This window comes from Elephantulus edwardii, unplaced genomic scaffold (assembly GCF_000299155.1).
Source record: "Elephantulus edwardii isolate Elephantulus edwardi_28Jun2011 unplaced genomic scaffold, EleEdw1.0 scaffold00045, whole genome shotgun sequence".
Taxonomy (NCBI): Eukaryota; Metazoa; Chordata; class Mammalia; order Macroscelidea; family Macroscelididae; genus Elephantulus; species Elephantulus edwardii.
The window spans coordinates 15,470,361-15,494,160 of record NW_006399795.1 but is presented as its reverse complement, the minus strand read 5'-3'; the positions used below and the strand labels follow the sequence as shown (position 1 = coordinate 15,494,160).

Below are 23,800 nucleotides of genomic sequence, written 5' to 3'. Positions count from 1 at the left end.
GCAGCAATGAAGGAATGAAAACCCAAAATCCCTGTAAATGTTCATTAAAACTAATAAAATTTAATTTAAAAAAAGAATTAAATCCCTATGCACATCAAGAAACTTCTCCAACAGGGTAAAAAGGAAACCCACAGACTGGGAAAAAATATTTGGTAATGATATAACTGATAAGGGATTCATACCTAAAATTTCTAGAATATGCCAGGACCTCAACAAGAAAAAGGTAAACAATCCAATCGCAAAACAGATACTTCACCAAAGAAGACATTCAGATAGCGAACAAACACATGAAGAAATGTTCAAAATCCCGAGCTCTAAGAGAGATGCAAATCAAAACAACCATGAGATATCTCACTCCAGTAACAATAACAAAGGTCAACAAAGCAGCAAACAACAAATGCTGGCGAGGTTGTGGAGAAAGTGGAACCCATATTCACTGTTGGTAGGAGTGTAAAATGGTGCAACCACTATGGAAGGTGGTCTGGCGCTTTCTCAGAAAGTTGAAATAGAATTACTATTTGACCCATCAATTCCACTAATAGGAACATACCCTGAAACCACAACAGCTGCCACCCAAACAGATATATGCACACCCATGTTTACTGCTGTGTTATACACAATAGCAAACAGCTGGTAGTAACTCAAGTGCCCATCAACAAATGAATGGGTAGAAAAACTATGTTATATTCACACAACGGAATACTATGCAGCACTGAAAAACAAGGAACTTATAAAACATTACACATGGATGACCTTGGAGGACATTATACTGAGTGAAACATCTCAGTCACAAAAGGACAAATACCATATAATGCCACTATTATAAAACAGGACTGACATGGGGATTGGGAGGAAACTAAGAAAAGAGGGGAATAGATAATGAACACTGCATTGGAACAGATGAAGGGAAGAATGTTTTAAAAGGAATATATGATTAGGCATTATTTGCATGACAACAGTCCAGAATAAGAGGTGCACAGCAAAGTGGACTGGGGGAGGGGTGGTAGGAGGGAGGAAATTACACAATAAACAAATTTTTTTTAAAAAAGCGAACTTGGGGGTAGGGAGGGAAATGTGCAACAATGAATGAATGGAAAATCCAACTTTTCTATAAACTTTTGTTGAAATCACAATAAAGAGGAGGAGAAAGAAAAGAGAAAACGTAGGAAGGGAACACTAGGGGCAGCTCTAGTCTGTCATACAGGGCCACTGTGGGTGAATCAACTTGACGGCACACAACCACCACCTCCACGTTCTGGCCAATGAGACAGAAGGCGCAGTGGGTGTGTTAGGAAGCTTCTCAAAAGCTTCTTTGAAGAGAAGGGTCCCCCACACACCCTGCTCCTCATGCTTTCTCCTTCCTGGTCGCTGTTACATTGGTGTGATGACTGGAGCTCATGAAGCCAGCGTGTCCCATCAGGTGGCACGTGAAGGATGGCAGAGCGGCACAAGAGGAAGCAGGAATTGGAGTCTCTGGTGATGGTAAAGTCAGCAAACGGCGACGGCCCAAGTGCCTCTTACTGGGAGAGATGCCCAAGCTACTCTACTGTTCAAAGGTAGTCAAACTTCACCCTGAGTATGCAACCTTCCCAGGACTGAGCTAAAAGTAGGAAACTTGGTAGCTCATTGAATTAAGCAGTGGGCTGAAAACTGAAACGTTCATGGTTCAAATCCACCAGCTGCTCCTTGAGAGAAGATGAGGCAATCTGCTTTATTTTTTTAAGCAATATTTTTTATTTTAATTGTAATTTTAGTGAACGTTTACAGGAAAGTTAGATTTTCATTCATTCATTGTTGCACATTTTTACCCCATTTCCCTCCCTTCCTCCTCCCCAAGTTCACTTTTTCTGTTTTTAAAATATTCATTCATTGTTGCACAATTACCTCCCTCGCTACCCCCATTCCCATCTTCTTTGCAATGTACCTCTTATTCTGGGCTATTGCAGTATGTATAATGACTAATCATATATTCCTTTTAAACAGTTCTTTTCCTTATCTGTTCCAGTGCAATGTTCATTATCTATCCACTCTTATCCTATTCTCCTCCCAATCTCCCATGTCAAACCTGCTTTATAACAGTGGTGCTATGCAGTATTTGTCCTTTTGTGACCGAGACATTTCACTCAGTATAATGTCCTGCAGGATCCCCCATATTGTACAATGTTTTATGAGCTCCTTGTTTTTCAGTGCTGCATAGTATTCCATTGTGAACATACCATAATTTTTCTATCCATTCATTTGTTGATAGGAACTTGGGTTGAATTGCTTCCATCTCTTTGCTACTGTAAATAACGCATTAATAAACACAGGTGTGCATATATCTGTTTGGAAGGCAATTCTTGTTTCTTGAGCACATATTCCCAGTTGTAGTATTGCTGAGTCAAATACTATTTCTATTTTTAATTTTTTTAGAAAGCACCACACTACCTTCCATAGTGGTTGTACTATTACACTCCCACCAGTAGTGAATATAGTTCCAATTTCTCTACAACCTCACCAGCATTTGCTGATTGCTGCTCTGTTAAACTTTCCTATCGTTACTGAGGTGAGATGATAATCTCATAGTTGTTTTGGCAATCTGCTTTTATAAAGATTTACAGCCTTGGGAACCCTACAGGGTCGCTACAAGCAAGAGTCTATTCAATGGCAGTGGGGTGCAGAGATGTAGGACCCAGTTTTAGTCATCTGGAGTAGAAACAAAGCGAGAACTGCTCCTGGCAAGTTCAAGGGCTTCCATCCAGTGTCAGTCTCAATGAGCAGGGCCCTTGCCTCTGGTCATGCCACAGTCCTGACCACTGCCAGACACCTAGCAGCTCCTATGGCTTGAGGGGGATGGAAATCCAGACTGGAGCTTCTGACCAGGAAGTCCACGTTTTAGTGACCACCTGCCTGAAAAGCCATCACAGGTGGCTTCATTAAGGAGTATCGCTAAGAAGGTTCTCAGGTCCAGATCTGTTTTAGGACTGACACTGAATTGCCTTGGAAGATTCCACCTGTTGGCTGGGCCCCTTGAGTGGATGTTTCTGGAGATTTCCAAATGAGCACAGTGACAGCCTTGTGGGCTGCTGCAATGAAGCCACAAGCTGGGGGGTTGAAAACCACAGACATCCACTCTCTCATAGTTCTGAAGATCAGGAGAAATCTGAACCCCGGAAGGCTGTGCTCTCTGAGAAGGCTTTTGGGGATCCTCCCTCATCTTTCCTGGCCTCTGGGAGCCCCCTGAGTATGTCCTGGCTCGTAGACACATCACCTCAGTCTCTGTCTCCACTCACACAACGTCTCATCCTGCTGCGTGTCTCTTATCTCTTTTTTTCAGGATTTCATTCACAACTAATGACATCCTCAAAGGTCCTCTTTCCAAAGAGGTTCATGTTCACAAGTTAGGACTTCAACTCATCTTTTTGGGGTACACAACTCAACCTATAATAGTTGCTGTCAATAGTCCTAATCTTGGGTCCTCGCCAATATTGCCACTCTCAGTCACCTCCCCAGGTACTTGCAGAAGCAGGGAATGTGGCTGGAATCCACACAACCAGTGCCCCTGATTCTGCAGGCTAAGCGGCTGGCCTCTAGGGGCACCACCCTCAGCAAAGGGAGTGGAAACACCCGACTGGGAGCTGACAGGAAGGCACATGTGAAGACACTACGCTGCTGATGGGCAGGGCGAGCTTACAGGGAGAGCATGCTTCTTTTAGCTTTCTTTCTTTCTTTTTTGTTTTAAGAGTATGAAAATGAACTCTTGTAAGAAGATGATTCCTGACTTATTTCCCCTGTGGTATCTCCCTTATAATATGACAGTTTATTCTTTCTTTTAGTATAATGGATAAAGAAAAAAATTAAAAATGTCTATCATGTTACTGGGAGGGGCTATTCCTTGGAGAAGACAGGATGGTGGGAAGGGTGGAGGGTCGATGAAGGAGAGGAAGACCCTCAGCCAGGTGGGTTGACATGGTGACTGCTGCAATGGGCTCTTGTGTGTCAAGAAGTGTGAGGACGGCATAGAATAGAGCAGGGTTCAGATCTTTTGTTTATAGGATTACTACGAGTGCTACTCAACTCCACGGCACCTAACAACAACAACAATCCCCCTGCTGTTGTGGTTTTTGGTGCCATTGAGTCATGGAGGATCCTAGCAGCCCTACATCTGAACCCTGACCTGTCCTGCACCATCCTTATTGCCCCCAACACACTGGAGACCATGGCTGCAGTCACTGCGGAGGGTCTTCCTCTCTTTCACTGACCCTCCACCTTTCCAAGGATGATGTCTCCCTCCAAGAAACAGCCTCTCCAAATAACATGCCCAAAGTCTGTGAGATGAAACTCCACCGTCCCTGCCTCCAAAGATACACTCTGGCTGCACCTTCTCGGAGACACATCTGTTTGTTCTTTAGCACTCCAGGGGATATTCAGATCTCATCTCCAGCACCACAGCACCAAAACTTCAGTTCTTCTGTCATCCTTAGTCATTGTCCACTTCTCAAATGCATAACAGGTGATTGAATCAGGTGCATCTTTAAACTCTCATCATTGGCTCCACAGTCAACAGTCTTGGCACCAGCAGCCAGGAAATTAAAAGGCGCATTGTCATGGGGAAGTCTGCTGTTAGGGACCTCTCCAAAGTACTGAAGAGCAATGGTGTCTCTCTGGAGACTAAGGTGCGTCTGATACAGGCCATGGTCTTCGCAATCACTTGTTATGCATCAGAGAGTTGGACAATGACCAAGGAGGATAGAAGGAGAATTGATGCCTTTGAGCTGTGGTGCTGGAGAAGAGTATTGAGAATACCATGGACTGCTAGGAAAACAAACAGATGAACAATGAAACTGTTATCATTGCTCTTCAGGACTTTGGAGAAGTCCCTGACAGCAGACTTTCTCAATGCTAGTCATCTCCTGATCTGCTGGTTCCAAGGTTGTTGATTGTAGATCCAAGTAAGAGGAAATTGTTGACAAATTATCTATCCCACACGATTTCACCTAATGGCTCAGTGGTGAGGATTTTTGTTTTCTTGATGTTGAGATGTAATCCATATTGAAGGCTGTAGTCCTTGACCTTCTGCAGCAAGCACCTCAGATTCTCCTCATTTTCAGCAAACAAAATTGTGTCATCTGCTATGCTGAGTGAAATATCTCAGTCACAAAAGGACAAATACTGCATAGTGCTACTGTTGTAGAACGGGACTGACATCAGGGTTGGGGTGAGACTGAGAAAAATTGGATAAATTATGTATACTGCATGGAAACAAATGAGGGAGAGAACAGTTTAAAAGCGATATATGATTACATATTATGGTCATGACAAGAGTCCAGAATTAAGGCTACATAGTAGAGTGTATGGGGTGGGGGCGTTGTATACCAATGAAAGAATTTTTCTTTTACATTTCAAAGAGCGAACTGGGGTGAGGGGTGGGCAGGGAGAAAAATGCAACAATGAATGAACCAAAATCCAAAATCTCTGTAAACATTCATTAAAATTCATAAAAATTTAAAAAATAGAAGGACAAAACAATACAAATAAACACATGCCCCACCAAAAGTTTGATGATAAGTTTTTCTCCAGTCTTAATGCCACATTGTTCTTCATAAAGTCCAGCTTCTTGCATTATTTGCTCAACATACAAATTGAATAGAGAAAGGATACAGCCCTGACACATACTTTTCTTGATGTTAAACCACGTAGTGTTCCCTTGATCTGTTTGCATAATAGTTTTTTTATCTAGATATAGATTTTGTATAAGCCTAATTAAGAATTCTGGGATTCCCATTTTTCTTAATGTTAGTAATAATTGTTATGATCCATACAATCAAATGTCTTTGCATCATCCATAAAGCACAAATAGAAATTCTTCTGTTATTCTTTGCTTTCAGCTAGGATCCATCTGACACTAGCAATGATATCCTTGGTGCTATGACCTCTTCTGAATCCAACTTGAACTCCGGCAGTTCTCTGTCAATGTACTCATCTAGTAATTTTTGGGTGATCTTCAGCAATACTTTGCTTGCATGTAATACTAGTTTCATTGTTAAATAATTTCAACAATCTGTTAGATTACCTTTCTTGGAAAAGGGAACAAATACGGATCTCTTCCAGTCAGTTGGCCAGGTGGCTATCTTCCAAATTTCCTGGCATAGACTAGTGAGCACGCCCAGAGCTGCATCTGTTGGTTGAAACATGTCAGCTGGTATTCCATCGATTTCTGGGGTCTTATTTTTGTCAGTGCTTTCAATGCTACTTGAACTTCTTCCCTTGTCACCATTGGCTCTTAATCATATGCTGCTTCCTGAAATATTTCCATGTTGACCAATTATTTTTGGTAAAGTGACTCTGTGTATTCATTCTTTTTTTTTTTTTTTAATGCTTCCTGAAGGATTCAAGATTTTCCCATAATGTCTCTCAGTATTGCAACTGGAGGCTTGAATTTGTTTTTCAGTTCTTCCAACTTGAGAAATGCCAAGCGTGTTCTTCCTTTTTTATTCTCATGCGCCAGCTCTTTGCACACTCCATTATAATACTTTGCTTTGCCCTCTTGGGCTGCCCTTTGAAGTCTTCTGTTTGTCTCCCCCCCACCCACCAGCTTAAGCCCATATAATAAGGCATTTTACTGATAAAGAAAGGATAAATAGCAGCAGCCGAAGCAGTAAAGGTAATAGTAGTGGGTGGGGCAGCAGAAGAGAAGATCTAGCAGTATCAGTAGAAGTAGAAGGGGTCGTTGTTAAGGGCTGATGAGTTAACTATGACTCGGAGACACCCTATGAGTGACAGATCTCAACCTTGTATCCTGCACCATTCTCACTGTCCTGGTCATGCTGAAACCTTTGCCTCTAAGGAGCACGTTGGTTGCACTTCCTTCCAGTTTGTCCTTTTGGCAGCAAGTAGAATATTCAATACTTTTCTCCAACTCTACAATTCATAGGCATCACTTCTTCTGTCATCTTTATGCACTGTTCAGTTTTCAGATGCACAGGAAGCAATTGAAAAGACCATGGGATGTACCATAGTCTTTAAATTGACATCGCTGCTCCTCAGCACCTTGGAGAGGTCTTTGACAGCCGATTTCCCCAAGGCAGCAGGTCTTCCTGATTTCTTGACTGCTGGTCCCAAGGGTGTTGACTGCGGTTTCAAGTTAAATGAAATCTTTGCCAACTCCAGCCTTTTCTCCATCTATCATTGATTGATCCAGTGGTGAGGATTTTTGCTTTCTTGATGTTGAGATACAATCCAGTTGGAGACTGTCGTCTTTGATCTTCTGCAGTAAGTGGCTTAAATCTTCTTTAGTATCTGCTAGAGGAACCTCTACAGTATCAAGCAGCAGTTGTCTGAACAGAACAAAGGAACACTGCTTGGTTTAAAATCAGGAAAGGTGTGCACCAGGCTTCTATCCTTTCTTCATACCTATTTAATCTATAGATTGAATACAATAGGCTGAGCCCAAAATGGTTCATGAAGATGGATTATGTGAAGGAAAATGTGGCATCAGGATTAGAGGAAGACTCATTGACAACTTGTGTTATGCAGATGACACAATCCTGCTTGCAGAAACGGGAAGATGATACAGTGGGATAAGAAATAGTAGTATTAGCAGCAGTAGGAGAAAGAAGAGGGGAGGGAGGAACGGCTTACTTTAGCTCCCAGGGGCTCTCACTGCAGGATCCCCTTGGGCACTGCCTCGTTTACTCAGTCCCAGGGTCTCCAGGCACTATCGGACATGGTCTGTCCAGGCCCAGATCTGCATACCTAGACGTCCTTGTAGCCAGGTGGAGCCATGGGAGCAGTTGGAGTCTTCTTCCTGGCTCCTGTCATACTTCAGATAGTGGGTGGGGTGACAGCTCACAGACCAACAGATCACATGCCTGACACAGAGGCCTCTCCCAGTTCTGCTCTGACCCCCTGGGGCTTCTTGACCACGAGGCTGTAGCTGCCCTCTTTCTAAGATGTTATGATTGAACAAGGCACCTTGTCTTGCACACACCTCGAAACCTCACTGCTGGTGAGTGGGAACCTACTCATAGCTGACTCCCCAGGGTTTCTGAGGCTGTTCATTGTGTGCGAGGAGGTTACCCACCTTTCTTCTGAGGAGCTACTGATGGATTTGAGCCTAGTCACAACAGAACAGTCATTGCCCTCCTAAGGAAGTCAAACTACCAGAGGGTTCTTGACCTGGAGCAGATTGTGTGTGTGTGTGTGTGTGTGGCAGATGGTAATGGCTGAGACACAATGGGAAGGAGTCCCTGGTCTCACAGTGGCCTTCTGAGGACCCCCGTAGGGGAGAGAATTTCAATGAGAGATGGTGGGGAAGTTCATTTGAAAGTTGACATAGACAAATGGGACTAATGATTTGAATGAATCAGAGTTTTAAAGCCATAAATCAGCTGACCTGTTTTAAGTGAAATTGTGGTGTGGTCTGTTGTGGGTTGGATGATGACATATCAACAAAACATGGTTTAGAATCCTGACCCCAGTGTAGGTGGTCACATCACGAGCCTGTTTGCGGGGAGGGTTTTCCTTGTTATGTTAATGAGCCACATCCTGCAGGGTGGGTCCAAAACCTAATCACAAGGAGTTTTTAAAATACCAGCATATACTGTACTGCTGAGAAGACAGACGGGTGTGGATCACCAAAGGAACAAGGAACCCAGGGCGGGGGTGGGGGGGGAGGGAGGTGGGAGTGGGGGGTGTGCCTGACGAGGAAGGAAGTGACAAGACAAGGCCTAATTTGGACTGTTAGCCTCCATTCTGGGCATCAGTAAATGCAAGTTCTATAAACTGGTGGTGTTTGTGTAACTGCAGACACGGTGAAAGAAGAAAAGATGGAAACTGGAAAAAAGAAGAAAAGAGCCCACCCCTCTTGTGTCCCCTTTGAGTCCTCCAGCCCCACAGTCCTGCAGGCCTGGGCTGTGTGCCACAGCGGTAGGAGCTCTGCCTCACAGCTCACACAAAGCGCCTTCGGGAGGTTGTTACTTCATTGTTACTTCTCAAGAGTATGTCAAGGGTACCCAGCTTGGTGTCTCAGGGCGCTAATGATCCAGTTGCTATGGCAACTCCTCCTCCTAAGGGAGTAGAGACCAATCCTGCTCGGTGGAGGAACCTTGGGCTGCCATGGCCCCAGAACTTGTCACCTAGTGGTCACTGCCTGAAAAGAGACCCACTTGGTCACGTCTGAGTCCAGCCCAGCAGATGCATGGGCTGTGAGATGGGCAGACAGTTCCATGGAATACTTTCCAGAAGGGGTCAGCTGATCCAGTCCTGTCTCATGAGAACAAGGGCCAGCACCCCACCTCTTACAGCTGGGCAGGGCCCCCAGTATGGCAGGTCCCCCTGGCTGGGCCAGAGGTGTGGAAGCACCAGGAAGGCTGCTGGGGGCCTGTGGAGCTGGGCACCAGCTGCAGAACATCAAGGTTCACTCGGAGCTGTTCATGTACAAGCATGTCCCTCAAAACCACCCTGAAGTGACTCTGGTGTGTCCTCAAAGCTGAGGCAGGAGAGCCTTAGAAAAGGTTTGTGCACTTGAGCCCTGTGTTATGGCCCAAGGAGGTGCTAACCCAGTAGAGGGTGACCCAAGCCACCCTGTGGGGAGGTCTGGAGGTTGACCCCAGGTCAGAGGGCAGGGAGGGCAACTAAAACACCTGGCACCTGGGGATGACCTCAGTCGAAACTCGAGCTATTCGGCCTGGAAGCCTCCCCAAACAAGAGGCCCTGATACCCACAGGTATTCCACCTGGAGATTCATGCTCTCCTCTGCTGACACCACAGAACAGCCCTTCCTTCTCTAACCTGCAGGGAAAGTGGCAAGAGGGTGTGTGGGTCTTGGCCAATGGTGCTTCCTTCAGACCTGAGCCCAGCCCCCGATGACTGCCTGACTCCAGTGAAGCTGAGAGGTCCTGGCTGTGGCTGGACCTGCAGCCCCCACAAGGAGAGACCACGGTACCACCTCTCGTCCCCTCTAGAGACCGGGCATGTCTGACCTTTGAGGAGAAGAGTTCACAGTTTGGCCATTGCTGTCATTCTATGACTGTCATCTGCAGAGTCATCCTCCAGAGGCGGGCTCTGGGCAGGGGGCCTGCATCGGGTTCTGCTCTCTCCAACTTCAGTTGTGAGAATGAGGACGCCACCTCAAGGATAACATGGTAGTCATACATGTCTCGTCCTGCTGACCCAGCCCTGCCCTGCTGACCCTGTCCGGCTTCGCTGACCCTGTCTGGCCCCACTGACCCCATCCTGCCCTGATGACTCTGTCGTGCCCCACATACCCCACGCTCCCCACTGACCCTCCCATCCCTGCTGACCCCACGCTGGCCTCACAGTCTGGTCGTGAGTCTAGGGTAGAGTATGAACCCACAATCGTCCATTTCTTTGGTCCCCCTGAGGGCTGAGAAAACACTGTGCACCAAGCAACAAACTTTGTCTCTCAGAGACCTTGACCTCAGGCAAACTACCAGACGGTGGACATGGCCAATAGGGGGCCAAGAGGGCATCACATGTGGACAGGTAGACACTGCCACTGTGAGAGCATGTGGCCCAAGGGGGTGGCCCAAGGTTGAGGGAGACAGCCTAGGGGCCCTGGGCTTAGTAAGAGCTGGGCCATCTGAGGGAGAAGTGTGGTCCTCCCAGGAGTCCTTGCTCTGCCCTATGGCAGTCCCAGGGACCCCTCCCCTAGAGATAAAGAGCCAGGAGAGGCAGAGGTGGGAGTGCGGAGAAGAGCTGAGTTCCCAGGGGCTGCCCAGCTCCATGGAGGGGCCACAGGGGAGATGTGGGCCTGGAAGAGGAAAGAAGGGGTCACTCCTGGGTCTTAGAGTGCACTGGCTGTACTGTGCTTATAAAGTCACTTGTGGGGACTTTAGGGTTCGCCTGGAGCCCTAGCAGGACCCTGGTGTCCTGGGAGCAGGTGCAGTGGACCACTCAGGGGACCGGGGAAGCACTGTCCCGTGAGCGTGCTCCTGATGACGTAGGAGCATGTGCATGGCATTTCTCCCTCAAAGATCAGCCACCCCCTCAGTCCTGTCCGGACGTCACATGGACAGTAACTCAGCACAGCCCATCCCAGGAGCCCTGCAGCCCCTGACCCCACCTGCACCTCAGCCAGGGTCACTCTGTGCGGCAGAGGGCAGCGCACGGCCGGCTGTCATCACCGAATCTGTTCCAGTCAGCTGTGGAGGACGCCATGCCCTGAAACACATCCTGGGGGGAACTGGCCAGCTTCTGGTCATGACATCGTAAACCCCTTGTCCTTTCTGGGAGGATCAGATGTGACCTCCTGGGGTGCCCAAAGCCGACTGCAGGGACCCACCTGTGAACTCCATCTTCCCTGGAGCTCCTCACCGTGGAGTGACGCAGGGTACTGATGCCTCTGCCACCTTAATTGCTCATCAAGGTTGTTCCTCACATTAAGATGCCAACCACGTATTTACAAAGGGAGCATTTCATATCCCCGAGCACAATAATGGCAGTGATTAAACTCTGATTCAACTCCTGAGTCTCAGCGCCTGGCTCACGTGGCAGTACTGGAACAGTCAGGGTAAGGAGAGGCTTGTGCCTTATAGAGAAGCCGGGCCCAGCGCTGAGTCCACCAGAGGAACTGCTGACCGGACCCCACTGAGGACTGGCCCTCCACGTGCTTGGAGCTGATGGGCGGAGGCTGTGTTCAGATGGAATAATCTAGAATCTGTGCCACACGTATGTGACCAGGCAGAGCACCTGGAGGGTCAGAAGATGGTGGAGCCAGGGTGTTTGTGCTCAGGCTGACCACAGGCTGCAGGAGTGACAGTGACCTTGCTGGGCTTGCTGCTGTCTAGACGTGGCTACAGCCTGACCGAGTTGCAAAGGACCTGAGATTCTCAGAGTGGACAAAGCACCAACCGACTTCACATGGTCACTCATGGAAACACACCCAACACTCCCAGGACCCTGCATGGCCCCACACAGACCTCAGTGCGCTTCACGTCCCTGGACACCAACACAGCCCCCAAACCAAAAATCCCAAACTCAGTAGCATCTAATCAGTTCTGACTCAGGACCCCTATTGCACAGAGTGGAACTGCCCACAGGGCAATAGAGTTTTATGCAAAGAGCTGTACTTCTATGCAAACAGACAGCTTCCATAAGCAGTAGAGACTGGTGGGTTTGAACCACTGACCTCTCAGTTAGCAGCCGAGTGTTTAACCATTGCGCCACACAACCTTCACCTGCTCTTTAACCAAGGCCCGCTTACTTGCTTTCTGTCACACTTGCTCGTTCAGGTACTTTCCATCTTCCCAGACCCTGAGTGCAGAGCCTGGCTCTCAGGGGACAGCTTTGTTTTTTCTCTATCCAGGTCTGGGGCCCTTGCTGCCCACCTATGTCCGAGCCTAGCCTCCATGAGCCACCACGTCCACTCACCCGGTGGGTCGTAGGGGCTGTCTCCTCTGCCCTGCAGGGCACCCCACGCTGATGCTGGCTCCACGGCAGCTGTGGGGAGTGGCGAGTCAGCTCCAGCCCCGTCCACTGCTGTCCTGAGCTCTGGCCCTCCAGATCCAGGCCTTGACAGAGGGTAGGAGATGCACTCAAATCCACTGTGAAGAGAAACAGGAGCTGGTCTCTACCCATCCTGGAATCCCATATGGGTGGAGGGATAGTGGCCCGGGGGCTGACACCCCAACATGTCAGGGTGAAGTGGCCACTCTGACTTTTCTGGGGTCATGTGACTTTGGGACGTGCACTATCTAGCAAAGACACCCCACGGCCATCACCCTGAGACCCAGGAAGAGAGAAGGGTTCACAGTGGGTATACAAAGAACTGCTAAAAAGTACTGTTGCTGTCATTAATTCTGAAACCCACTATGCGTGTCCAATGGCCAGCAGGGCTGAGCTCTGAACAGGCCATGGACAGGGCCTTGTACTGCACAGAGGGCTCAGAGCTCCAGCATCACACTGGCTGTGCCACTGTTAAGAGCAATTGCTGATTCAGCCTTGAGGGTTAGAAATAAAGGTCAAAGGGTAGAGGGTGGAGCCTGGCTTCTCTCAGGTGACCTGTGGCCCAGGCCCTGCCTTCTGCCTCTGACTGGGCTCCAGTCTGGAAGTTGAGAGCTGGCCAAGGGTCAAGATTCTGAAGCGTTTCCTCAGAACCAGCATCAGCTATCCTAGGAATCACAACCCAGACAGTCTGTTGCTTCGGATGAAGGAGGAAGCGCTCTTAGCGGGCCCAGGGGTCCCTTAGTGGTGCCGACTGTCAGTGCGCTCAGCTGTTAGAGAAAAGTTTGGAGGTTTGAGCCCACACAGAAGCACCTTGGAAGAAAGACCTGGCAATGTTCATCTAAAAAGCCACAGTCCTTGAACATCTGATGGAGCTGGTTTTATCTGAGTCTTACACATACAGGATAACTGGTTTGGGCTCCATTAAATGAGTCCAAAATGAACTCAGCTGAGGAAGAAATTGAACTTGAGAAGAACTTCCAGATCGTTCTAAGGACTTCCCCATGCAATCATCAGGAAGCAGTATGCTGGCCGCACGCCGCCGATGCTGGTGGCCAGAGAGGCTGAGGGCAGGACTGAGGACAGGGCAGGAGGACCAAATCCAGCTCTAGGTCCCCCATTTAGGTGAGGTGACCAGCGCATGCTTGACAGAAACAACTAGATGGTGAAGACAGATGCGCTGTAAAAGCATTTCTAAAACCTCTCCTAAATTCTGTGGAAAATGATGAAAAAAAAAAGGCTTCTCTGGGAAAAAAGGAAGGGAGGGGGCGGCAAAGAAACAAGGGAGGGGGAGGGAGGAAGGCAGGGAGCATGGAAAAGTAGGGGGAAGTGGAAGAGAGGAGGAGGCAGGGAGGGAGGCAGAAGGGGAGGGAACATGGAAAAGCAGGGGGCGAGAGGCAGCGGCTGGGGACGTGGAGGGGGCGGAGGAGGTGGAGGGGGCAGGCGCCTGGCCGCTGGAGTTGCTGGGGCCTCGGCTGGGCAGCTCCACCTGAACACGTGCTTCCCGAGGGTCAGGGCAGGATACCGGCCATGGCGAGTCACACACGGGGAGGGGACACGCGCCACCCACTCTCACTTTGCTGCCAAGGTGAGTCACGCGGCCACGTGGGAGAGGGAAGGCCCGGGGAGAGCAGCCTTCTGGGTCGTTCTTCCTTTCTGTTCAAAGGGGGCCCACATGCTCCCCCTGCCACCCCCGTGACCACTCACAATGGCGTCGCGATGGGCGTCTCTCTGTCCTGTGTGTCCACCCTGAAGAAGCTGAGCTTGGAGTAGGCCGGGAGCTGCACGTACCGGACGGCCGCGGACACGCTCAGGACGCGGCCTGCCTCACCTTCCCAAGAGAGAGAGAGAACAACCCGCTTGGGCCAGGCCGAGGGGGGACAGCAGGCGTGGCGGCTCTGACCCCTCACCCTAGAAGCCCAGGCTGGCCCAGGGTGGAGACTTGGAAGTTTCACAGACCCTGGCCCCGGGCTCAGCCTCAATGGTCAGTTGCTCTCAACAGTCACTGGGAAGGGCTTTCACCTGGTCCTCGTTCCCCAGCTCCCCAGTTCTGAGTTTCAGACCCCAGTGCTGTCTTCTGTCCCGCCCATCAACTGCATTGACTGCCAGTCTCTCCCCTGACCAACCTGAGCTGGCAGATCTTACCACTCATGGCATCAAGTTGGTCACAGTGCAACTCAGCCTGGTGATATTGTCACTTCTTACCCATCTCCCATCTTGACCTTTTTGAAGAGCTGTGTCCCACTGAGCTGTCCCAGGTGTGCCATCTACGCACAGGAAACGCTACTGAGTGGACCCCCACATCCCTCCAGAGTCTGCTTATCAGGGGCAGGACCCAACCTGGTCACTTCTGCCCCTGCAGCTTGACAGCCTCCTGAGGCATGGACGCCACTGTCATTGTCCCTAAGAGTTAGGAAGGTGGCAGCAGTGACTGCTGGCCATGGAGGTGCTAGGTTCCCAGCCCATGGGCAAGTGGCCATGTTCAGAGGACCTAATGAAAAGACATGCAGGGTGGCATGAGGGGCACTTGGGCACCAAGAGAGGGATAGGACAGCTATTCCCATAAGGGGAAGGAGGAGGAGGGAGGTTCTGGTCCTGAGACCAGAGAGTTGATGCCAAGCTTTGGGGCATTTCCAGACACACAGAGAAGTGGAGTGCAGTTGGAAACTCAAGACACCCAGACCAAACAACAGAGCCCAGAAGAGCTCCCACTGAGGCCGACAGCAGAGAAATTCCAGGGGCTGCTTCTGATGGTGATTGGTGGGGCCCTGGGCCCTCCAACCTCAGAGCCTGACGGAGCCATATAGACTCTGTGAGAGTCAGGGGCCAGTGGGAAAGGAGAGGTCACCATAGCCATTGTCAGTGAAGGACAGCATCGCCAAGCCTCCTCTATCACTCTGTCTAGAAAAGGAGACACACTGGGCAGATGCTAGAACACCTTTGACTTGGAAAGAAAAGATTCCATATACAGTGTGAAAAGAGAGTCCTGGTGGCACAGTCGTTAAGCACTTGACTGCCAACCGAGAAGTCAGCAGATGGTACGAAAAACTGGCTGTGGTTTCATCAACTTTCGCCTCTGGTCAGGATGGAAAAGCTGTGACTGACTTACCCTCCCGTGTCAAACAACCACAACAACAGTATGCCTTTGGGATTGCAGCACAGCTTCTTACCACTAGGCCCCAGAGTCCCCTAATAGGTGGCTTGTTGTTGTTGTTGTGTGCCATTGAATCACAACAGAGGCAGTAAATAGTATGGGAGGAGATTGCCCATCTTCCCAGAGCATCTGGTGGACTTGAACCACATGCCTTTGGGATTGTAGCACAGCTTCTCACCACTAGGCCATTAGAACTCCCTCATATGTAGCTTAGAGGTAAGGAATGGCAGTGCTAACATAAAGGTTAAGTGATTTGAATCCACCAGCTGCTCCATGGGAGAATGATGGGAAATTTCCTTCTGTGAGATTTAGTGCTTCTGAAAACTCACTGCACAGTGAGCTCCAGCTTGGTATGTAACAATAACATATCTATTCAAAGACTTGAAGCACATGCTGAAGAAGATCAGACTACATCCTTCAATATAGATTACATCCTAACATCAAGAAAACAAAACTCCTCACTACCAGACCAACAGGCAACATCTTGATAGGTGGAAAAAGACTGAAGTTGTCAAGGATTTCATTTCACTTGGATATACAATCAACATTCATGGAAACAGCAGTCAAGAAATTAAAAGACACATTACATTGGGAAAACCTGCTGTCAAGGACATCTTTAAAGCTCTAAAGAGCAAGGATGTCAATTTAAAGAGTACGGTGAACTTGATCCAAGTCATAGTATTTTCAATTGTTTAATATGCATCAGAAAGTTGGACAATGATTGAGGAATAACAGAAGAGAATTGATGGTGAATTAACTGAATGCTTGAATTGCAGAGTTGGTGAAGACTATTGACTATTCCATGGACTGTCAGAAGAACAAACAAGTCTGTCCTTACCAAGGGGCTCCTTAGAGGCAAGGATGGTGAAACTTGCCCTCATACACTTAGGATATATTGTTGTGAGTGGCCAGTCCTTAGAAAAAGACATCATGTTGGGACAGATGGAGGTTCAGCAAAAGAGAAGGAAACTATCAAAGAGATGTATTGACACAATGACTACAGCAAAGGCCCTGAGTGTGGCAGAGATTGTGAAAATGGAGCTAGATACAACTCCAGTTTATTTTTCATAGGATTATTATTAAATAATAATAGTTGACTCAATGGCACATAACAACATGTAGTAAGCAGAGCACAGATCAGGGCAGTGAGTGAGGGAACCACAGGAGACCAGAGATCGATCCTTTAGCTAGGACTGAAGGAAGTAGGAACTGGGGCACACACAAACTGGGTACAGTGTTCCTGCCCACCAGTCAGCCCAGGGAAGTTCTGAATTCAGGGGGCACCAGTTAAAGCACATACAGGGAAACATAACAGGGAATAATTAATCCTAGGCTGGGCACTCCTCCAGACCTGCCTCATTTACCATAAAAATAAGACCTGAAAGGATCAGGCTATCTCCAAGTAACTGGGCTGTGCCCCAGAACAAAGCTCAGAAATATTTACAAGAATGCAAAAATACCTACTACCCAACAAGGTAGGATTTACAATGTCTGGCACCCAATTAAAGATGGCCAGGCATGTGAGGAATGGAGGAAAGTATTAACCTATAATGAGGGAAAGGAGTAAGTCCATTGAAACAGATTCAGAACATACACAGATGTTAGAGTAAGCAGGAAGGGATGAGTGTAATTGCATTTCCACACACTCAAGAGTTAGACCCGCAAGACAGAAAAGGAACCAAGCAGAGTGTCTAGAGAGGAAAGCAACACTATCTGAGATAAAAATAACGCGGGATGGGATCGACAGCAGATAAGCCATTGTGGGAAGAATGGTTTGTGAACTCAAAAACAGGGCTACAGGAACTATCCAAAATGTCACGCAGGGTTAAAAGAAGAGAAAAAGAAAAGAGGCTCTCAGTAGCCTAGCACATGAACTGTTGTTGGTCCCTGGTGGAGAAGAGGGAAGGACTATGACAGAAAATGATTTCTGTGTCATTTCCATAACCCAAAGACTACAACAGAAAAATTTGGACAGACTGTTTCAGATTTGATACCAACTATTAACCTGCATTGAAAAAATATAATAAATCACACCACAGACTTAAAAAGCTTCATGAACCCAAACCACAGGAAACGTGAAGGAAATGACACTGGGGCTGACATAATAAAATTTCCCTGAGCCTGAGATAAAAAGAAAATCTTAAAAGCAGCCAGAGAAAAAGGACATTTTTTTTCTGGTAGAGAGAAACAAAGAAAAGATGGCAAATTTCATGTCAGAAACAACACAAGTGATAACAGGACAGCATCTCTGAAAGAAAAGCTAGACATCTGTACGTGCTGAAACTGTCCATTAAAAAAAATGAAAGTGAATTCAAGATGTTTTCAGACACTCAAGGACTGAGAGAATTCATTGCAAGCAGATCTGCACCAAGAGCAAGATGTTAAAGATTGAATGTTTCATACAGGACAAGTACACCGGATGGGAATCTGGGAGAAAAGAATGAAGTAAGCTAGGTGGACAAACAGATTTGATTTTTTCCCCTTTCAATTAAATATGCTTTAAAATATGAGTGACTGTTTAAACAAAATGACACAGTATTATAGAGTTTATAACATATGTGAAATTGGTGAACTAAATTCAATTTCAAAAGTGCAGCCACTTTTGAAATTTGCAGCCAGAGTGCTCCTTGGAAGCAAAGATGATAAAATTGTTTACAGGGTTACTATGGGTTGTACTCAACTCGATGGCACTTAACACAACAAACTAAATTTAGTTTATTTAAACTAACTAAACTGAATTTAGTTAAGCTTTAGCTAAACTTCTTTAGTCCAAATTTGTATTTAAACTAAGTTTCATGAGCTAAGCTTTTACAACGAGACTTTAGCTTATTTAAATAAACTAGGGAGTTCTATTGGCTTGGTGGTAAGGAATTGTGTTGTCAATGCCAATGTGCATGGTTCAAATCCACCAGCTGCTCCACTGGAGAAAGATGAGTCATCTCCTCCTATGCAATTTAGTGCCTCTGAAAGTTTGCTAGAGGGTGTCAGTTCCAACTAAAGGGTACACAACGGCAACAACAAACTACACTAGGGCTTTCTGGTGGCCTAGTGGGCGTGCAGTTGTGCTGCCAATTCAAATCTGGTCTATTTGAATTCACCATCTGCTCCCCGGGGTAAAGATGGGCAATCTTCTCCCAAGAAATTTTCAGCCTCTGGAAAAAACTCAGGAGGGTCAGATATGAGTTGGTTCCGAGTTAACAGCAATGAGGGAGTTTTGTTTGTTGTTCTTTGTTTTGTTTTGTTTTTAAGTGGAGAAAAAAAGTAGAATTTTTATTATTTAGGCTACTATATAAGAGATGGGGGTATCAGCTTCTTTATCTGTCTCAGTAAGAAAACATTCTGAGGAGTTATTTCTAGGTGAAGCTAAGAGTGTAAGGAAGAGCTCATATTTCTTCAACATTTTCAGGAGAGATTATGCAAATCAGTAGACACATGCAACTGGCCTCTAAGAGGACATCTTTCTATTGTGCTATTAGCTATTCGGTCATCACAGGACATGTGCAGTAGGTTTCTCCTGCCAAGTTGGCATTTATCTGGTTGGGTGCTTGGTCGTCATGGAACACACCCTTTTAGTCGACTGCCCTCTGAAAGGCCATATGCTCAAATGGTACCTGAAAGCTCTTAGTAGAGTTCAAGGTTATGAGGGAATACCTAGCAATGAGGTTTTAAAGCTAACTCATTGCTAGATTCCTTTCTGCATCTTTTTCCTGTGCTGCAGCTGGTAGAGTCAAACCTTCTATTATATGCTAATACTGGCTCAGGATGGGTCAAGGTCTTTGGGTTGGCAGCACAACTCCTTACTCACTAGGCCACTGTTGTTGCATATCGTTGAGTCAGAATTCACTCATAACTGACCCTCTGGCAGGTTTTACAAGGCACTAAATCATATGGAGGAGATTGCCCATTTTTCTCTTGTGGAACAGCTGGTGGATTCGAACCATGTGCTTTTGGGTTGAGAGCACAGCTCTTTACCACCAGGCTGCATGACCTCCTAAAAATGAATGCCTTGTGTACCTCAAGAGACTTCTCCAAAAGAGTAAAAAGAGAACTCACAGGCTGTGGGGAGGGGAGTAAAAAAAGTATTTTGCAATACCATAACTGTCAAGGGACTAATTTCTAAAGTTTACAGAAAACTCTAACACGTCAAGAAAAAGACAAGCAACCCAATTTACAAAATGGGAAGCAGATTAGACATTTCCCCAGAGAAGACATTCAGATGGCCAGCAAACACATGAAGAAACACTCAAGGTAGCTATTGGAGAGATACAAATCAAAATAACAATACTTACCTGGCAGGGGAGATACCATGATCACAAATCAAAACAATACTAAGAAATCACCCCAGCAACAACAGCAATGTTCAATAAGACAGCAAACAACAAATGCTGGCAAAGGGTTTGGAGAGTTCAGAACTTGGGATGATTAGGCAGTGACTTTAATGGGTGTGTGACTTTTCTTTGACTAATTTTACCATGACATCTTTGACATATCCGACAAAGAGCTATAAATCTTAAAGAGAATAAACTGAGTCATCTTTCTCCTATAGAGCAACTGGTGGATCCAAATTGCTGACCTTCTTCCAATTAGTAGCCCAACACACAATGCACTATGGAATCAGGGCCCCTTCAAAGAAAGCTAAGAACTGCCACCCAAACATATATAGGACACCCATGTTTATTGCTACTTTGTTCATAATAGCAAAGTGATGGAAGCAACCCAAGTGCCCATCAACAAATGAATGGATAGAGAAGCTGTGGTATAGTCACACAATGGAATACTACGCAGTACTGAAAAACAAGGAATTCATAAAACATAACACAACATGGGTTACCCTGGAGGACATTATGCTGAGTGAAACATTTCAGTCACAAAAGGACAAATGCTGCATAATGCCACTGTTATTAAACAGGACTGATATATGGGTTGGGAGGAAACTAAGAAAAGAGACAATAGATAATGAACATTGCATTGGAACAGATGAAGGAAAGAACCATTTAAAAGGAATATGTGATTATGCATTATTTGTATGACAACAGTCCAGAATAAGAGGTGCATAGCAAAGTGCACTGGGGGAGGGGTTGTGGGGAGGAAGGAAATTATGCTACAATGATTTTTTTTAAAGCGAACTAGGGGAGGGGAGGGAGGAAAATGTGTAACAATGAATGAATGAAAAAAAGTCCAACTTTCTGTAAACTTTCATTAACATTACAATTAAAAATTTTTTTAAAAAGGAAAGCTAGAATGACAATATTAATATCGCAAAGAGTGGTTGTAAGAGCAAAGAACAGTATCTGAGAAAAAGATGAATTTCATTATGATGAAGAGGCAAATAAGAACACCAAAAAGCTCAGTGAACACCAAATAGAGTAGACTCTCTCACCAAAAAACCATCAAGATATATGATAGTCAAATTTTCCAAAATAAAGGATAAAAATAGACTAGTAAAAGCAGTGTGAGAAAAACAGAGAGCGACCTACAAAAGAGAAACAACTAGAGTAAGTTCTGATTTCTTAGCAGAAACCATGCAGGCAAGAAGACAATGGGATGGCATATACAGAAAGTTGAAAGAAAACAACTGCCAGCCTAGGATTCTGTACCCAGCAAAGATGTCCACCATATAAAAAGAAGAAATTAGGTCATTTGCAGAAAAGAAGGAACATAAGAATTTGTGAAAACACCAAAACCACAAGAAATTTTAAGGAAAGTCCTTCACACAGAAACTCCAAAGGAAAGTGGATGGACAATAGTAACCAAGAAACAGGAGAAAAGGAAACACAGCAGAATGGCAACATTAAAACCTGGACTGTCAATAATCACATTTAATGTGAATGTACTAAATTCACCAATTATGACAAAAAGAGTAGCAGGTTGGATTTAAAAACCCAAACTCATCAATATGTTGTATACGAGAGACACATCTAAGAAAAGAGGAGAGTTCTTTCACCAAGGACTCACCAATATGGGCTGTGTTCATACCAAAACCATGAAGAAGGTGACCTACGTCATCACTGAGAAACACTACACACGCCTGGGTAATGACTTCCACACCAACAAGCAAGTGTACCAGAAGATAACCACTGTTCTCAGCAAGAAGCTCTGGAACAAGATAGCAGGCTATGTCACACATCTGATGAAACAGGTTCATAGAGGGCCTGTGAGAGGCATCTCCATTCAGCTGCAAGAGGAAAAGAGAGAAAGAAGAGATAATTACATACCAGAAGTTTCAGCCTTGGAGCAGGAGATCATTAAAGTAGATCCTCATACTGAAGAAATGCTGAAGCTCTGGAACTTTGGCAGTCTTTCCATCATGCAGGTGACTCAGCCCACATTTGGGATGAATTTCAAAACACCCGTGGAACTATTTGAGTCTGTCTGTGATGCTGTAATATTTTCAATCGATTTGGGCATACAGACACACACACAGAAATGAGGAGAAAGACAAACTCAAAATTAGAAAAAAATTGAAATCATGGGGGGAAAAATACCATGCAAATGGCACACACAGAAAAGCAGGAGTGGCAATACTAATCTCTGATCATGATAAGGAAGGGCACTATGTAATGATTAAAGGCACTATAGATCAAGAAGACATAAACACAATCCACATTCATGCACCAAAAGATAGACCTGCAAAATATATAAACCAGCGGTTAACAGAATTGAAGAAACAGATAGCACCACATGCTATCTATTTTGAGCTAATTGGAGACTTTTAACATTCCACTCTCAACAAAGAATACGTCAACTCAAATTTAACAAAGATGTAGAGGATCTAAACTGTACAATCAGCCAACTTGACCTTGTGGATGTATTCAGGGTACTGAATCCAAGTAAAACTCAATTCACTTTCTTCTCAAATGCACATGGTACATTCTCCAGAATTGATCATATATTAGAACACAAACCAAGCCTCAACGAACTAAAAAAACAACAACAAAACAACACATTGAAATAACACAAAGCATCTTCTCAGACCACAATGCCATAAAATAGAAATTAATGACAAGAGGATAAAACTTATAAAATCACCCAGGTGGAAGCTAAATAACACCCTACTAGAATACAATTGAGTTATAGAAGAAATAAAGAATCAAATTAAAAAAGTGCTTTGAAACAAATGAAAGTGAACATAAACATAACAAAATCTCTGAAATGTAGCTAAGACAGTCCTCATGGGGTGGTTCATAGCAATAGGCAAATACATAATAAAAGAAGAAAGAAGCAAAATTAATGATCTAATTCAACACCTACATCAAATTTAAAAAGCCCCACAACAATCCAACCCCACAGCCTCTAGAAGAAAGGAAATTATAAAGAGAAGAGTTGAAATCAATAAACTAGAAAACAGAAAAACATGTGAAACCATCAGTAAGACCAGGAGCTGATTTTTCAAAAGGGTCAATAAACTTGACAAACCATTGGGAAACTTAATAAACGATTAAAAAAAGAAACAAATGATTCTATTAAGAAATTATAAGTGTCATTACAACCAAACCAGATGAAATTGAATTGATAGTTTTGGAATATTATGAAAAGTTATACTCTTATAAATTTGAAAACTTAGAAGAAATGGACAAATTCCTTGAAACTCATGCCCTATCCAGAGATTGACACAGAGAGATGTAGAACACTTGAACAGACCATCTTAAAAGAAGAAATTGAGTAGGTCATTAAAAGACCTGTACAAAGAAAATGACAGAACACTTCTGCAAGAAACAGTAAAAGACCTAAGTAAATGGAAAAGTGTTCTCTGTTCATGGATAGGAATACTCAATATAGTAAAAATTACAATCCTACCAAATGCAATCTACATGTTCAATGCAATCTCAATACAGATACCAAATTTATTTTTCAAAGAGATAGAAATGGCAATAACCAAGTATATTTGGCAAGGAAAGAGACCCTGAATAAGCAAAGCACTTCTGAAAAACAAGAATAAAGTGGGAGGCATAGCATTCCCTGACCTCAAAACCTACTACATAGCTGTAATAACCAAAAGGGCATGGTACTTATACAATGACAGGCACATAGATCAATGGAACAGAAATTAACTCATCTATCTATGGTCAACTGATATTTGACAAGGAAACAGACCTATCAAAGGGGAAAACTACAACCTCTTTAACAAATGGTGCAGACAAAACTGGACCACTACCTGCAGAAAACTGAAGCAGGATCCACATCTCACGCCATAAAATCAAC

The 23,800-nt window shown here is 45.4% G+C and overlaps 1 protein-coding gene across 1 annotated transcript in view; it reads right to left on the bottom strand.

Moving 5' to 3' along the window:
• The window catches only part of MORN1 (MORN repeat containing 1), a 135,407-nt gene that overhangs the window by 46,480 nt on the left and 65,127 nt on the right, over window positions 1–23,800 (bottom strand). Inside the window, exons 9-10 of the mRNA XM_006885931.1 lie at window positions 14,152–14,275; window positions 12,373–12,545 (exon numbers count right to left, since the gene is read on the bottom strand). Coding sequence (XP_006885993.1) covers window positions 12,373–12,545; window positions 14,152–14,275 — 297 coding nt within the window. The remainder of the gene's footprint in view (window positions 1–12,372; window positions 12,546–14,151; window positions 14,276–23,800) is intronic.